At 35.8% G+C, this 17,500-nt stretch overlaps 1 protein-coding gene across 1 annotated transcript in view; it reads left to right on the top strand.

The window, feature by feature from the left end:
• Positions 1-17,500, top strand: part of LOC138022462 (PH and SEC7 domain-containing protein 2-like) — a 36,961-nt gene that overhangs the window by 1,989 nt on the left and 17,472 nt on the right. The window contains 9 exon segments of the mRNA XM_068869599.1: positions 1,498-1,564; positions 3,011-3,064; positions 7,290-8,116; positions 8,119-8,240; positions 11,724-11,917; positions 13,630-13,688; positions 14,974-15,063; positions 15,144-15,187; positions 16,117-16,180. Coding sequence (XP_068725700.1) covers positions 1,498-1,564; positions 3,011-3,064; positions 7,290-8,116; positions 8,119-8,240; positions 11,724-11,917; positions 13,630-13,688; positions 14,974-15,063; positions 15,144-15,187; positions 16,117-16,180 — 1,521 coding nt within the window.

Here is a 17,500-nt window from a genome sequence, read left to right as displayed (position 1 = left end):
CACAAAGGCATGTTGGTTGCAGTTATCTGCCATTAATGATGGTAATAATTATTATCATTACATTTGTATGCTGTACACTACAGTTCAAAATCAAATGAGACCTTGGTTAAAAGGATTTAAACCTACAATCCTGGTCAAAAGTTGTTGGGAAAGTTGCGCGCATCACTTCACTTCACACCTAATTGAATTATTCTAACTATTGGCTGAACTATTCGGGAAAGAGCATGCTCTTGTAGCCCCCCTCCCCCATATTCAATGTTAGAAAAAAAGGCACCATTTTGTTTGGTGCAAAATTCAACATTGATAAGGGGGGCAGGGGGGCTGGGGGGCTATCTCAAAAGTGACGCTACCTTCCCAACACTTTTGTCCAGGATTGTAGTTTGATTCTCAAATTTGGTTGCATGCTCACTCTATTCTAACTACTACTACTACTACACTGTACTACTACTACTATTACTACTACTACTACTACTACTACTACTACTACTACTACTAATAATAATCATAATAATAATAATAAATAATAGCTGCCGCAGCAAGTGAGCCTGGAGCAAGCGACCGAACGAGGCAGCTCTCTAATTGGGAGAACTCATTTTTCTTTGATTCTTTGAAACTCAAGGAATTGTGGTGATGCGCGAATGGAAGAATTAACATGTGTGGTACGAAGATTCTCTTCTCTGTGTATCCTCAAACTGAAGAAAAGATAGTTGCGCTGTTACACAGCAAAAAAATTAATTGGAAATCATTCAGTGAAAAAGGCCAAGAAATTGGAATGTTGTGGGAAACAAACTTTTTAACCACCACTCCAATTCTGAGGTCTGTGCAGTACATTTTTTCTGAGTTATCTGTCGAAGCATTTCACGCAACTTCATAGAGTTTTGTAGGGAGACGCCATGTGGTCCACCAATATGGCACCTGGTAATCAATGAAACCATCCGAAATTGCACATTGAAAATAAATCCTAAAGTCCAATGAAGATCATGCACGATCCTCCAGTCGCTGAACTTACAGATTTTTTAACATCATGCACAACACGATTCTTGTAGCGCACAATGCGATTCACGTAGCGCAAGAGGCGATTCCTGTAATGTGTGACAGGAATCATGAAACATGTCTGGAAAATTAAAGAAAGTTGTTATGTTTATACGACTATCTATATTGTTGCTGCTATCTAGACCTTTTGGTTACACATGCACATTATAAAATGTGGCAAACATACAGTATGCTTCAATAATAATAATAATAATAATATATTATTATTATGTTATTATTATTATTATTGTTATATTATTATTATTATTATTGTTATTGTTATTATTGTTGTTGATGCCAACAATATGGATCAATAAGGTTTTATGTATAATTAATTTTCAGTTACATATATTGTCATATACAGGTTGCTAATGGATACATGTAGTGTTTTTACATCCTGCAGTGATCAACATCTTTTAACTGTAGAAAATCTTGTCTCTCCTCTGTTGTAAATTATACATTTAGGTTTTCGCTGGGGACGTAATACTGGAAGTTAATGGTCAGCCTGTTACCCATTTCACCACAAACCAAGGTGAGCTGTTTGAAAAACTCCCATTTTTGGCATTTTACTAATGTGCAATACTTGATTGTAAAACAAATCTCTGACAACAGTGAACAGGCTATTTTAAGGTGATTCCCTAGAAATAGAACTTGTCATAAATTTTCCATGAAAATTCGCAGACAGTTGTGTGATGTCAAGCAGATGATAAAAATGTAACAAAAAAGGGTGCTCACCGTGCAGCTACAGCTATTTAAGCCACTTTGACAATTGCAGTGCATCCCCGATGTTGGACAAATTTAGCTCAATTTTATAAATGCAATCCATGATATAACGCAGAGCCTTGTGTCATTTGAACAGCTTTGGGAGTACTTTTAATCACTCCAAAATAGATTTAATTAACTGGAGTGTGGGCTGTTGGACTTGTAATGGCTCCTTCTGTACAATATTATGAAATTGCCAAAAAACTGGCTGTACGTGTAGATTTTTGCTGATTTTTTTACTACTCCATTGAGACACCATTCTCAACAAAAATATGAAATAAAATATGGGGGTCACCATATTCATTCAGGAGAAAATAGCCATTCCTTGACAGATTAAGCTAGGCATCAATGGAAATCTGTCATTTTATTAATGTCCCGCCACTGCACAGGCCAATGATGCAAGAAATTATGCGCAGTAGGATTGCACCATGCAAAACCCGGGAATCACCTTAATTAAGAGACTAATGAATAAAATAATTTAATGTAATGATCAAGGAGTTTTGTCCACGATTGTATATTAATTTTTAATACATTTTTAATACATTTTGAATCTTGTGCGTCTTATGGTTTTTTCATGTGTGTAAAAGCAGTCACAATTGCAAATATGTCCCAAGAACTTTGTCCATGATTGTACAGTTGCTGTAGGTTATTGATAAATGTGATTGTTTGCCTTCATTCTGTGTGAAGGAGAGAGAGTCTTAGGTGTGATAGTGTGGCCTTTGTTGTGTACTATGATTTGGTGGTTTAATGTTTAACTGGATCCTTGTCACTGGAAAATGTCAGGTTGAGATTCTGTTGTACGTAGCTCATGGTTTCTAGCCTTAGCTGATAGTACAGCTTTAAGGGAAGTTTTCGTACATCTGCAGTAGGGATAGTTTTAACATGGTAGAATTTGTCATGGTCTTACGTTGTATGAAAAACAGAAACCAGCAGGTGGCTTGTTGTGTGCAGTAACAATCAACTAGGATTGTATGTGTAAATCTCTCTGTTCGTTACATACCTTAACATACTTTAAAATTTGTGGTTAAATAACATCCACATGTAATAGATAATGGTGATGACAATCTTTTTTATGGAATGTGGGGAGAAGGTCATGATCAATAATGTAAATCTAGACATCTTGGACTCTTCCCTCTACTGTAGCTCTTTCTTCTACAGCTGATTAATTTATTTAAAATTAATGCATGCTCTGACAAACATAATGTTTTTATCTTAGTTGTTGAAAGTATTCGCAACACACAGGATAACTTAAGACTCCGACTGAGGGATGGTAAGTTAACATTTTCATTTTCTTGCACATGTATCTTTATAAGCCTTAAGACCAGTAAATGAACATGACCACTCTTAATAATAATTATTATTATTCTCTAGTGAAGCATATTTTTAATAATTACGTTGTATTTTTTTTTTTTGTGGTCCTGGTTAGGATTTATTTGACTGTCTCTTAATCCATATCCATGAAACTGCTTCCAGTCCTTTTTTAATGTAATCAGTTCTTTCCCTTAAGTTTGCTTGCTGTAAATGCATGGTTATGCAGTGTTCATTGTACAGTACCTAGAATAAATATAGTGGTTTTTACTCATTGATACCGTGCAATGATAAAAATGCATGAGTTCCCGTTTGTCCAGTCGTGGTTAGATTTGTCCACTTGCATTTACTCACTAGACTGAAGAGTACAACACTTTCAATTTGTTTTGTGGACTCTCTGGTTTTTTCTGAGTTAAGAGAACATGTTCAGTGAAGTGGAAAATCGGCATTACTTATTCAATGTCATTTAGGGTTCAAACATTTTTTTTCGGTTTTCTTAAATGCATACGTGAAAGATGGTGTAAAATAAAGTTGTTCTGCAATATTTGAGTTAATGGTGTTTGTAAGTTAAAACATTATTAGTCTGCAACAAAGTTCTAAACAATTGCTATTTTATCTTGCTGTTTAAGCATTTAGTGACAGATGGATTTGCAGACAGGTCAAAGTCGATGGCAATTTTTTCCCTTGCATATTTTGGGAACATTGTCATAAACAATAATACTGCACAGCATTTGAAGTGGTGCTGTTTGGAAGTGACAAAATAGGCAATTTTATGTTATGGTTAGACCTTCTATTTATTGCATATTTGTAAACTGAACATTAATATTTTGCCTGTTCAGAGTGTTGAGATTTATCTTTTGATTCTTTACCACTTGCATCACACAGTCAGTGACAAACAATGATAATCATTCAGTCTTACCTGTGCCTCAGGAAGGTGATGTCAATGAATTCTGATGGTAAAATGCTTGCATCATAGGCAGTCATTCAAATTTTCTTGTCACAAATGGTGGGAATGAGTTAATTACCAGTAGTCAACTGTTATTTTGTATCATAATATCATGGTTAAAAATATGATGTTATAAACACTCATAAAAAAAGCAAGAAATTGCTGATAGCCCCTGTAAGTATGGAAAATCTGACATGTTAATAATAATTATATTACCCATGTATCTCAAATGTATACATTTTTTAAATGTTTACAAATGCATGTAGGTGTTTATAACTATTATGATGTAGAGTTGTTTGAAAATTATACTGATTACTTGCTTTACATAATTGTATTGTAAGCACTCTGGACATGAATTGTATTTTCTACCTGTATACCTGTTACAACAAACACGATCAAGTAATATCTTTGAAGAAAATTAGCCACAAGTAAGCTTTCCTCAGAATTAATTCTTCCTGAGAAAAGAAATTGAAACACATGATTAATATCATAAGCATCAATGGATCACCAATGGTTGCATGACTGTAGCTAGTTATTTATTTTGCCAAACAAAAGTATTTATTGATATCACAAAGCATTGTGAATGGCAAAATAATGGTGCTGTAATGTTTGGCATTTATATAATAATGGAATCTTCTTAGCTGAAGGAATTTTGTTCTAGATGTGTTTCATGATGGGAGGTGCCATCCGGTTTGTAAACCATAAGTTCACAGATATGACCTTGAGGATGTGAAACTTGAATCCTATGATAGTATTGCACACTTAAGTGTATCTCATACATGTATGTGGGTTTTAATGCTAGCAGAAGGTTGGTTATATGGTATTTATCTGTCATAATATAGCATCTTTTAATTTCAATTTTAAGATTTTGAATTATTGATTTCTCTCTCAACAAGACATTATACCTTTGTGGGGGAACTTGAAGTGTTATGTCTGAATGTTGTATGTTTAATGTCTAGGTTTCACCATGTTTGTTCACATTAGAATCCTTCTCTTGGGACACTTTTGCAGTGATTAAGTTTATCTTGTGTAGGAAGCTAGTGAATAGCAGTTGTGTTTTGACTTTGCCTGAACAAATTTCAAGGTAAAAACGTGATGCCAGTATGAATTTTATAATGAAATCAAACTTTAACATCTTGCCCAAGAAACAGGAACAGGTCGAAGTTGAAAATTTTGTAAAAAGTGTACGTGTATGTGAACACAAGATTTTATATATATTGTAGAATGAAAGGTCACACAAGCATTTTGTGCAGCACAGTTATGTGTGGTTTAAGGCAAATATCAAGAAAATCATGACTACATGTACGTGGCAATCATGTTTGAGTTAAATGTCAAGTGATATGAATTCCACTTGGCCAAATCTACGAAATCCATAACTTTGATTCAACCATAATGGCTGTAATATTATTATTCCACATGTTGACTGTTATAAGAAATTGAAAATTACCATTTAATTTTATCTTAAACGATTTCAGAACTCTCTCTTTCCATTTTCATTTTGTTTAGTAAGAGCAATGCATCATTGTGTTGTGTTACTACATTTTGTTTTGTTTTCCAAGTCAGTAAGATAACAAAGACCTGTTTAGCAGCTTGCATTGGGAATTCATATCTTTGCTGGTATTATTTTATCATTATCTACGGCAGTAACTACATGTACAGTATCTAAGAGATGTAATTTTTGCACTGTACAATGTAGTCAAAGGATACAAAACTGAAATATTTACATGAGTGAATGATTGTGTGATAGCCCGTGGAGACGAAATAAATGTACATGTACGTAATCATACATGTTTATCATGACACAGTAATTAATTATTAAAAGTCAGCATCACACTATTTTAGTCAAACTTCAAAACCCTAAAACATGTCTTTGCATCATTGAAGACCAAAAAATAATGCTGTGCTTTTGTTGCCAATGACCATTGAAGTGCACTGAAGCTACATGTATTCTTTGTTGTCTGCAACTAAGGATGGAGGTGATGGAAATGGATTGGAACTTTAAAAAAGTTAGTTTGGAGACTGCGTCTACAGAGACTTGTCAAAAATATGTACAAATGTTGTACATGCAAGCTGAACCACTAAAATTATATTTTTATCCAGTTTTGACCTAAAAAAAGGCAAATTTAGCGTGACAGTGCCCCTTTAATTTAATTAGTTAATTAGTTGTACTATACTACTAATATACATGTATGTGTTATTCATGATAATAAATTTTTGTGATAAAATTGGAGTAAATATGGTAACTTGCATATTGATTTGTTGCCCATTGATTTTTTGAATATTAATAAGAGGGTTGACATGAATGTGATTTGATGGATTGTCTGTTTTGGGGGATACATGTACTCAGTAGTTGATAGGATATTTATAAAGAACAATTTTGGCACAGGTTTTTTTTTCTGATACATTTGCAGCACCCTTGTTAAAAAGCATAAACTGAGGACATTAGTCCTATACACTTTAATTTAAGTGATCTTGTAGCTCTATGCATGTTCAAATCCCCAGTGATCATAAATGTAATGCAAAGAAGCTGTGTTCATGGTTTTCTGATAAGTGGCTCCAGTTTGAACTCTTCATAATTATTCTTCATTATGAGTTATAAAGGTAAGATGACAATAGAGAATGAAACTGCTATAGTTTGAAACCATTTCAACCTGAATTTTGTTTGTCAACACATCATGCAGATGGTCTGGTGACATTTTTTTTTTAACCAATCGGTCAATCTTTATTTGCCTCTATACTAAATAATATAAACTTGAAAACGTACAGTTAGTGGCAAGGAGACCTCTAAAAAACCATAGGGCTCTAGTGTCTTAAGTAATAAATGGTGGTGGTACAGTCTAAACATAAATTTTGCGATATGGAGAGAATTTACTTTAAAAATGCACAAGTTAGATTGAAGGTTTCAAATTTAATGTTATACTAGGCGGCAAAAGTTAGGGGTGGCGAATGGTTCATCAAAAACTCTGGGTCTCGCAAAATTTTAGTCGAATTTCACGGGTCTTGCAGTCCCGTTTTTTGAGCGGTTATATGCGTCTCGCAGTCTCGTTTTTTGTATGAAGGTGTCAAACACTTTGAAGTCTCGGTCTCGCAATCTAAAAAGTCAAAATGTCTCAGGCTCGCAAAGAAAAACGCTGGTCTCGCCGTCTCGCAAAGTCTCGCATTTACCATTCGCCACCCCTAAAAGTTCAATGGTCTTGTTTTTTTCTTGTTAACCTTTTTGAGCTGTTGGTTTTTCCAACAGACCCAGGTACAAGGGAACGTGCCCGGCCATACCTCAGAAAATTTACAGTAGCAGATCCCAAACTAGCTATTTGTCAGGCAAGAGTTAAAAGGTCTGCCTCAGCTCCAAATTATCCACGGAGCCGCACACTCACCGATCAATTGCCCAGAAAGGGTATTATAAGGAAGGAGGAGAAAAATATGCACAAGGGACATAGTACAAGCTCAGAAGACATGAAATCTTTGGGGCAGATGAGTCTATTAGGACTAGATGAAGGTGTTAAGGGAATTTTTACAAGGAGAAATGATTATGTTATTGAGCGGGTGATAACAGACTTTCCAGTACACAACAATTCAACTTCAAGCAGAACTGATGAACTTTACAGACCTGAATGTTTCAAGGGAGGGAGTGTTTCTGATGACATGACTACCACAAGTCCAGAGTCTACACACAAGACCTGCATAAACTGTGGGCAGTTAATACATCTTTCAATTGACTCTTATTCTAATGCATCCACTGATTCAGCAACAAATGTTAAGCTTACATGTAAAAAGTGTGGATATGGTTGGAATTATTCCTCTGGAGGGACAAACCTCCCTGGAACACCTTATTCAGCACATCAAACATTACAACCATCGCCTTCTGGCCTACATTCTACACAAAGTGCACAATTACCTGGTAAAGTCAATGGTAACATGAATCATACAAATGGACCTGCACAGGGGCCAGAAGACAGTGAACGCTGTTTTTTTAATAATAGAGATCTGTCAAATGAAGGAAAAGCTGTTTTAAATGGTGGTATTAGATCTGAAGTACCAGTAGTTTTTAATTCACCTTCTGAAGGCTACCTCCTGATTCTAGTGGGAGATACTTCACAGACTTGCTTTATGAAAGTCCAAGTGCTTTGGCACAGAGGTTGTTTAACTTGGAAGGATTTGACAGAGAGGAAGTTGCACCTGAACTTAGTAAAAAGTAAGTGCAATGTAAAGCCATCAGTAAATTGTTATGTAATCATACCAGCAGATAAAAAATTGATAATCATTTATATCTTTTAATTACACCACTCAATCAAAACCTTTTCCCCACTTGTACAAGTACAAGGAAGGATTACGTTTTTGCAAACATTGGCCGTTAAGCACTTATATTTGTGAATGAACAGACTCAACTGATTTGAGTGTAATGTGCAGTGCTAAGTTTTGACCCCATATGAACCATGTGAGCGTTAGCCCTACTGACGGAAATGGGCCCACACAAGGACAGAGAAAAACTCTGACCAGGGTGGGAATTGCTTCTTTGTATGATCTTGTAGCTCAGTCGGTAGAGCAGCGATGATCTAACCCGAAGGTCGTGGGTTCAATTCCCACCATGGTCAGAGTTTTTCTCTGTCCTTGTGTGGGCCCATTTCCATTAGTAGGGCTAACGCTCACATGGTTCATATGGGGTAGAAACTTAGCACTGCACATTACACTCAAATCAGTTAAGTCTGTTCATTCACAAAATAATATAAGGGCTTCACGGCCAACGTTTGCAAAAACGTAATCCTTCCTTGTACTTGTACAACTGTACATGTTCATTGCCGTGACTTTAACATCTTCAGTTCCCACGGCCTGCTCCCGTCTGACCTTGTAGCTCAGTCGGTAGAGCAGCGGTGATCTAACTCAAAGGTCGGGGTTCAATTCCCACCCTGGTCAGAGTTTTTCTCTGTCCTTGTGTGGGCCCATTTCCATCAGTAGGGCTAACGCTCACATGGTTCATATGGGGTAGAAACTTGGCACTGCACATTACACTCAAATCAGTTAAGTCTTTTCTCCACTTGCCTTGAGATTGGACCTACACTGTAATCAGCAAGCCTCTTGTGAGATGTGGGCTATTATACATGTAGACTGATTTGGCTGACTCAATGTTGCACCCAATTCAAATATCTCAGGGTTACAGTGCTCGACGTTGTGACCACTGAGGTCACACACACTTACTGTAGTCACCAGCATGGCCGCTAAGATATTTGTACTATATTATTAGTATTTATTTTTTATTCATGAAATGTGTGCAATGGATGTCCAATAGCGGACCACATTGTATGCTTTACGCTTTCAAGCATATGGCCTTTGAAAACGGTGTTTGTACATGTATGATTATGGAAACTCCAGCGACATCTTTCATTTAACTTCATTCCAGAAGTGACATTCAAGATTTTTCAAAAAACTCTTATGGTAATTGTCTTTGGAAAGTGTTCATAAAAGATTTTGAATACAGAAAAAGCCATTACAACTTTAACATACGTAAAGGAGCTACATGTAAATGGAATGACCACGTAATTTTGTACACATTGGTATTCCTTGTATTTGCTCAGTATTAGAATTGGTTTCGAGCTTACGTATGTACCTTAGCACTTTTGAAAACTGTAATTCTCAGAAATAATGTGAAAGAAATGACATTGTTGTTCATGATGAATCGTGTTAATATATATATTTTAAATGTACCACTGTCGCAAATTATATAAAACTTAATACCCGACGTTTCAGCGTCATTGTGACACCATTCTCAAGTCATGTGAGTAAGTTAATGTGGAGATGTTCTCCAGAATTAGCATAAGTTAGAACAAAGGCTCACAAGTTTTTCAAATGAATGCCTTTGAGCCAATCAAGTCCGTTGGCACGTTGAGAGGATCAAGAAGATTAATTATTATAATGAGGATATCATATTATGACATGTGGAATAGTTGACTCAGTCACAGTCAATATTGTTAGCAATGTTATGACTGATGTACAGTAACTTTTTGTTGAATTTATTTCCAAGTCAAATTATCCAGCATTTAAAATTTGCAACTATTTTTACCCATCTCAGGCAGTCAAGGCCTCTTTACATGCTCTTATTTTGTGGCTCGGGTTTCGCTTGCATGTTACCTTTTGTTGAAATGTACAAGGCCTGACGGGCTGAAATCTTTTTGGCCACTAAAAATTAATACTTGAGCTGGGTTAAAGTTCTTCGTGTGTTGCATTTGCATGATAATGTAGCCCAATTCCCAAAGGATATCAATTGGGTACAACGTTGAGTTAGCCAAATTGGTCTATTGATTTTTAATTTTGAGCAAATTCGATCTGGCCACCCTGCGACTCACTATTCCGTCACTCTAAGAGAAAAAAACCTATGGCATCCAGGGTAAGTTCTGGCTGACTAAGGAAAAAGAAAACTAATGAAAGAAGTGCATATTTCTGGTCCATTTGGTGAGTGATTCTCAAATGCTTTTAGGAGATCTCTTTTAGTGTCTTCTGCAATATTCATTTTTGCAAGGAGAGTGCACATGTCTAGCTGACACGTGTGTGTGTTTAAAAAAAAAGGGAAAAATAATTAATTACTGTTGGTTTCTAATTCAGCCTACTGCTTTATCTCGTTTTTGAGTGGCAGCCTCGCCACTAAATGTCTTTAATAGCATATTATAACATTGTCATTGATAATACTGAGAATTTTGCCAAACAAAAAAAATGAAACTGAAACTATTTGTGACACGGGGCCTACGGTTTATAATCCTTATCTGAGAAGACTTTAAAGTTTAACCATTTGCTGGTGTACATGTAATTACTAAGGCAGCACTTTCTCCTCAGTTATTTTAAGACCCTGAGTGTTGGTCCTGCTGGAGTTGAATTCACGACCTCCTGCATGGTAGCTCAATGCTCAACCAACTGAACCACGGGTGCGTGGTTAAAAAGTCTGTATGTGTTCTCTTATTGAGTCCACAAGACACCAAGTCATGGTGCATCTGCATTAACTTGGATTAGTCTGCAATAATAGAAAATTTTAAGGAATTTGATTATTTTTCTGGCCACACCTCATCCCCATGGATGAGATCTGGCATGACATGGAAAGGGTACATGTAGCTTGGAAGAAGGTCCCAGCTGCCCATTTGCACAAACTCAGAAAGTGCTTATGAACAGCATGTATTATGTTCTGTACTACAGTAATGCTGTTTTGCAGATAAATTTTGCAATGTCATAAGCCAAGCCTCAATTACAATGTATCATTATCTGCAGTTCATGACACAGTTCATCTTTTTGAGTTGATAATTTTGTTTTACTGTGAAAATCTAAAAACCATAACACTAGAAATATACAGTCAGGAGCAAGAAAGCTAAACCGCAACCAGAACTGGAAATTGGTTTGTGGTTTCTTGTTTCTTCTGATTGGTTGCTGCTCAATGGAAAATGTCAAGTCAATGTGGTCATGGTTTTTGGATTCACTCAGTAATATGAAAATGGTGGTATTTTAATCTTAAAAATTAATAGATTAAAAATAACTCCTTGTGATTTCAAGTACACTCAAAAGTCAATCATTCAAAGAAAGAAAGAATCATTTTTGTCTGTACATTTTAAAGTGCATTACCATAATATTGTTCTTAAAATTTCAGGATAGCTTTCTGACTAATTTTGTCGTACTTACACTGCATTTCTTACTTTTGCAGTACTCCTTATGGAAAGTTAGTGGCTATAGAATACCTTAAATTCTTTGACTTTAGCCAAGAGGGTATCACACAATCACTTCAAAAGTTTCTCAAAGCTTTTCACCTGAGTGGAGAAACTCAGGAGAGAGAAAGAATTTTAATTCCTTTTTCAAGAAGATATCAGGAATGCAACAATCCTGATTATGGGTCAGAAGGTAAAAAATACAATATACTTTCTACATGTATCTTTAAATAATATGTTGTTGTAAAGGAAAACTACAGAGAACTGTGTTTTGTAGGTGAGTGCTAGCATGCTTGTAAGAAGCAAGCACATTGTAGTAAGTTATTATTTCAGCTCTGCTCACCACGTGGTGTACACACAATGTAAAGAAAACCGTTATGTTTATTTTGGTGGACTAGGCCCAAGCATGAAAACAAAGCTGAAGTTACTGTTCAGTAAAATTATTACAGTAAAACCAGTTGTTCATTTGCGCACCACTTTGCGATAATATTATGATACGCAATGTTGGTGTTTTGATTGGCAGTTTGCTGCAAGGAAGTTCAACTTGCTGCCAGGTGTTTACATTCCCAGAGTCAGGTATTTGGATCAGTTCAAAACAACCTTGAACTCTATTTTTACAATGAAAATTTACGGCACAATAACTCTAAATTTGGTTAGGATTTGCAAGGCTGTGCAAAAATTAATTCTCAAAGAACAAATCCATGATGTATTTATCACTGGCGTGATGTTGTTTGCAAACCTTGAATTATCGCAAGTTCTGTGAAAACTGTTCATGTTGTCTCAAATATGCCTTCATCGACTTAAAAACTCGCAAGAATTAAATTCAGGACTGTAAGGAGGTTGAAATATCAATTCAACACCATGACTTCTTAGCATTAAGCGCGATTGATTGGTTTTCCACGAAAACTACGTGGTGAAAGTCCATACAACAACATCTCTGTTCACCATTACAGGATTCCACAGGTAAACGCTCTTTGAAGAAATTAAAATTAATAATTTCAAATCCATTTGAAGGGCCTCCAAAATAATGAAGTTATCAATTCCAAAACAACAATTTCGAAGGTTTACAATGTAATAAAGTACACTTCGAGACATACCTGACTGGACTTCAACTGTACATAAGTTGGAAAATTTGAACCTTAAACTTGTTTGGAGCAAAATGCCAATCAAAAACCCAACTTTGCCAACAAACAACTTCTTTCAATGTAAAAAGCATCTAGAAGTGTAACGAGTACTTTTAGATAATAGAAAGAAGAGCCGAGCGACAATTCACAAACAAAATACTTGTACGGTCTGACGGACTGGCCTACACTCAAAAAAAGTCATGTGGGAAAAAACAATTGGCTGGAAACCGGATTAGAAACTACACTGCATGACTCAAGCTCTTGCTAGTTAGTCCATCCCATGGGGCTACGGATTTCCAGGCTGTGTACCCAGGTTTGCCTTGGAAAGTAATTAATGTCTAATATCATTAAGAAACATGGTTTAAAATAGATGCCCAAAAAAGTTAAGAAATTAGGAACTGTGAATGAGGTGTTTGCCTAGAGTGAACACTCACATATGATATACATCTTATATTAATATTCCATCATACCCATGTTGTACTTAAGCTGTTGGCCTACTGCATTAATAATTTTATTCAAAACATAAGAACTTCCATATTATTACTTTGGTGAATTTTGATATTAAATACAAATTATGTCATATATTGTGAGGTGAAGGAAATGTAAAGAAAGAATAAGAACATTAACTTTAGTTCACCAAGGATAATTCTCAGTCTATACATCAAATCCCTACCCAAATTGATTTTATGAACGTGTGTATGAGTGGCTTGATATGCTACATTAATGTCATTCATTCAACAGTGTAACATCATGTCAAATTTATCTTTTTCCCTTTCTTCAGATGCAACACACACGTTGGTGTGTGCTATCCTTTTGCTCAACTCTGACCTTCATGGTGAGGTGAGTTTTGACCTCCTAACCTTACGGTGCTAATTGCTTTGCTGGTCACTGTGTGAACATTAAACAACATACACTGTGGAAAAAATATTTTCTTTTTTGTGTGAATTCATTCAAGGACTCATACGATGAATGTTGGAGTTGTTTTGTTTAAGAATCAAACCTCACAAACAGTAAAAGCTGTGTATACATGTTGTGGTTCAGTTTTTCTCAAACCAGTTCAATCTTGATTTTCATTAAATTTTAAACTAAGAAAAAAATTTGAACCACAACTTCAATAATAATGTATGTGTTGGAGGTTAAAATTTAAATATGATTTCAGGTCAATTTGTTTTAACGTAGGTTAATTTGTTTCAACCTAGGTTAAAATGTTTGAAACCTATGTACATGTAGGTTATTATGAACTGTTCAAAAAAGGGTTTTCCCTTTTTTGGGGATGTAATTAAAGGGGGGATAAAAAAGAAAACAATAAAAAAAAGAGATTGATTAAATTTCTCCTCTATCCTTCTCGTTCCTTCCATTCTTCCTCCACTTACCGTCTCTCACTTTCCTTCCCTTCTTCCTTACTATCTATCCTTGCATTATTACTCACAGACTTTGTCACTTACCTTGACCTTCCACAGCATTCCATGCCATTCCTAGAATTCGAACCATTGCACCATTGGACATCCAAGATTATGTCGCTTCTGAATTAACCGCTAAGCCATCTAATCAGCAACATAAATTCGCAGGATATTTTTTCTACCAATGAGTTTAAACTACATGTATTTCCAATCCTTCACGGCAACCACCATTTCGCACATGAAATGGCACAAAGTGCGACTCAGAAAAGTTTCAACTCATCCACAGTTCTATGGTCGCCAATGGAATTTTATGAAGAAGTTTTTAAAAGGGTGGTTTAATTTATCTGAATACAAAAACTGTTTTCTAGAAGTGGGCTCTTGATTCTGAAGGACAAATCATCGACAGTGACAACAAATACTGTACAAAGTTTATTTATGTCGCTATGCAAAATATACCAGGACTAATGTTAGCACTGGCAAGCGTTTAGGGTTTTTTCTGTACTGGTGCAACAATGACCTGTTGTTATGCTCCTATGGTACTGCATGGTTGGGAAGTGAATCACCAAAATTTTGTTTTACTGAATGAGTTGATAAAGATCTGATGAAGGGCATATACTCAAAGCACCAGCTTGCACATCTTCCTACTGAACTAAATTCTCCATTCATGTACATTAATTTTGTAGGGTCACCATTATACTTATTTTATATTGATATTATTTCCAAAGAATCTTCATAAGAAGATGACTCAACCACAGTTCATAGAAAACTTATCAGGACTATGTGATGGAAAGGACTTCCCAAAAGACCTACTCAAGGTTTGTAACTAATTTAGGCAGCATGCATCTTTTTTTACTTTTATTATTTTAAGCTAACATATCATGCATCATCTATTTAGGGAATTTATCAGGAAATCAAGAGTAAGCCACTAGAGGGATTTAGGTAGGTATAAAACTATTTCTATATACACAAGGTCTATTGCTCATGACAAGGAATTTGTCACTCTTAACTGTAAGTTGTGGTTGGTTACATGTTTATACAGTGTACTTACATTATTTTCTGCATTGTCCTGAGTGATTTGATGCATTTTTGGGACGCTTCGATTTTTCCCTTCAGATCCTACACGTGGTCACTTACAATATAAATAGACAAGGCATGCAGCTTCCAAGACTACTCACAGCCGAATGCCTCCAGAACTTAGCCGAATTTCTCCCACTTCAAAAGGTCACTCGCCTCCAAGGCTCAATAATTTTGCTAACATCTTGCCAAAAATCATTGCATTTTACATTTACACGGCCCAGCAACCTCAAAATCCTGCTTGATATTCAAGCTTTTCTCAGGTTTTTGCCATCGCCATATTATCGGGGCAGGAGTGATCAATCATTGGAATTTGGTCAAAATCAATTAGCCAATCAAAAATCTCAGATTTCTCTCACGAGAGACAAAATTATCAATCTGAGCTTTTTGATTGGTTAATTCAGCCGTGAGCGGTCTTGGAAGCTGCATGCCTCTATTGTGATGATGTGTCGGATCTGAAGGGGAAATCAAAGCGTCCCAAAAACCCATCAAATCAATCAGGACAAATTATACAGAAAATAGTGGGTGAGTGAATAGTTATTTTATTCATGTGGCTTTCCATAAAATGGATTTTTGGAAAAGGTCACGATTTGAGGTTTTTATGGAACATTTTCCTTGATCATTTAAATCAGCCATTGCAATTGTTTCAAAATAACATGACATCGCGTGCTCTCGCATCCTTAGGGATGTCTGCCTGTGCAAAATCCATTTTATTTATCTTGAAAGAACATGCCTCACATTTACATTTTTAGCTGTTTGTAATTAACCTGCAACGTGATTTTTTGGTTTGTTAGTTGTAGAGAAAAGGTACCAACGCCCTCTCCATCCAAGAGAACACTCACGCCCAATAGTTCCAAGGTAATTTGATTTGTCCCAATTAGCTCACAAACAATTTATTTCTTTATTTATTCGCCACTGCACTGTATAAATGGACTTAGAGATTAAAAATAGATGACAGAAAGAAGAAAAAATGACTTAAATGGCGAGGAAGCCTAATACATGTAAAAGCCATTAAGGCTTGTGAGCTTAGGTATCCTCATGTGAACTTAAGATGGATATTACAGCGGTTATCAGTTACATGCGCCCCTCAACGACTTTTTTGCATGATGATACTCCTGTTCTCTTGATGGCATCTGAATTCATCATGGAAACATTTGATTGACATCCTCCAAGATTTTATTTTCGAATATGAAAATATGTTGTTGAGTGGTGTGTGTTATTTGATAACTGCTGTAATATGACATACAAAAGGTTCAAAGCAAGAAGTTTTTATCTACATGTATGACCAGAGATGGTAAGTCAGTTATATCAATAGGGAAGGAGTTGAAAAGCTTTGGACCTTGATAAAAAACAGAGAACTGTTGAATATTTGTTCGGCACAATGGAAGACAAAAGGACTTTGCATCCATGTGTTGTAGCCATGGATTTGGTATTTCTCCTAAATATAGTTTCAAATTTTCTAGGGTGAATAGAAATTTTAAATTGGAACATGAAAAAACCAAGCTGTACCATATGAAGATCATGAAATTTAAGTAAGAGTTTCAATAGGGTCTGTATAAGCACAATCATCAGACTTGTTCACTATTCTGATTACACATTTTTTGTAAAATTACTATTCTTTGGAGACTAGTTTTATAACTTTATGCCTAAACTGAAATAATTGAAATAATGAGCATCTACTACACATGAAACATCCCTTGTCTGCTCACTGTTTTGGAAAATTGTTAACAACTTTTTAACGCTTTGTATTTAAACAATAAAATAAAAAAACAAAGACACCATCTTTGGCATTAAATAGGACTGCCGTTGGAGGGTGCACCCTAGTACATAAGAAAGGGTGGCAACAACACACCATTTGAACGAATGTATAGGGGTGGCATGTAGTGTTCTGTCTGAAGATAGGCATGTGATGTGCAAGGTATTTGGGAAGTTATATTTCAAACACGAATTCAAGTGTTTCATTGCGATTTCAAACAACGAGAAAACTATTGAAACACGAGGGCCTCCGGGCCCGAGTGTTTTATTGTTTTCGAGTTGTTTGTCATCGCAATGAAACACGCAGAATGAGTGTTTGGAATAACTTCTCAAATGAATGAAATGGAATCAATTGTTTTTCCTGGTATTTGTGCACTCTGGAATGCACTGCTTACCATGATTAATGAATATGCAGATTAGGAG

The sequence above is a fragment of the Montipora capricornis genome, chromosome 10 (genome assembly GCF_036669925.1).
Source record: "Montipora capricornis isolate CH-2021 chromosome 10, ASM3666992v2, whole genome shotgun sequence".
NCBI classification, from domain to species: Eukaryota; Metazoa; Cnidaria; class Anthozoa; order Scleractinia; family Acroporidae; genus Montipora; species Montipora capricornis.
This window is presented reverse-complemented; position numbering and strand designations above follow the sequence as displayed.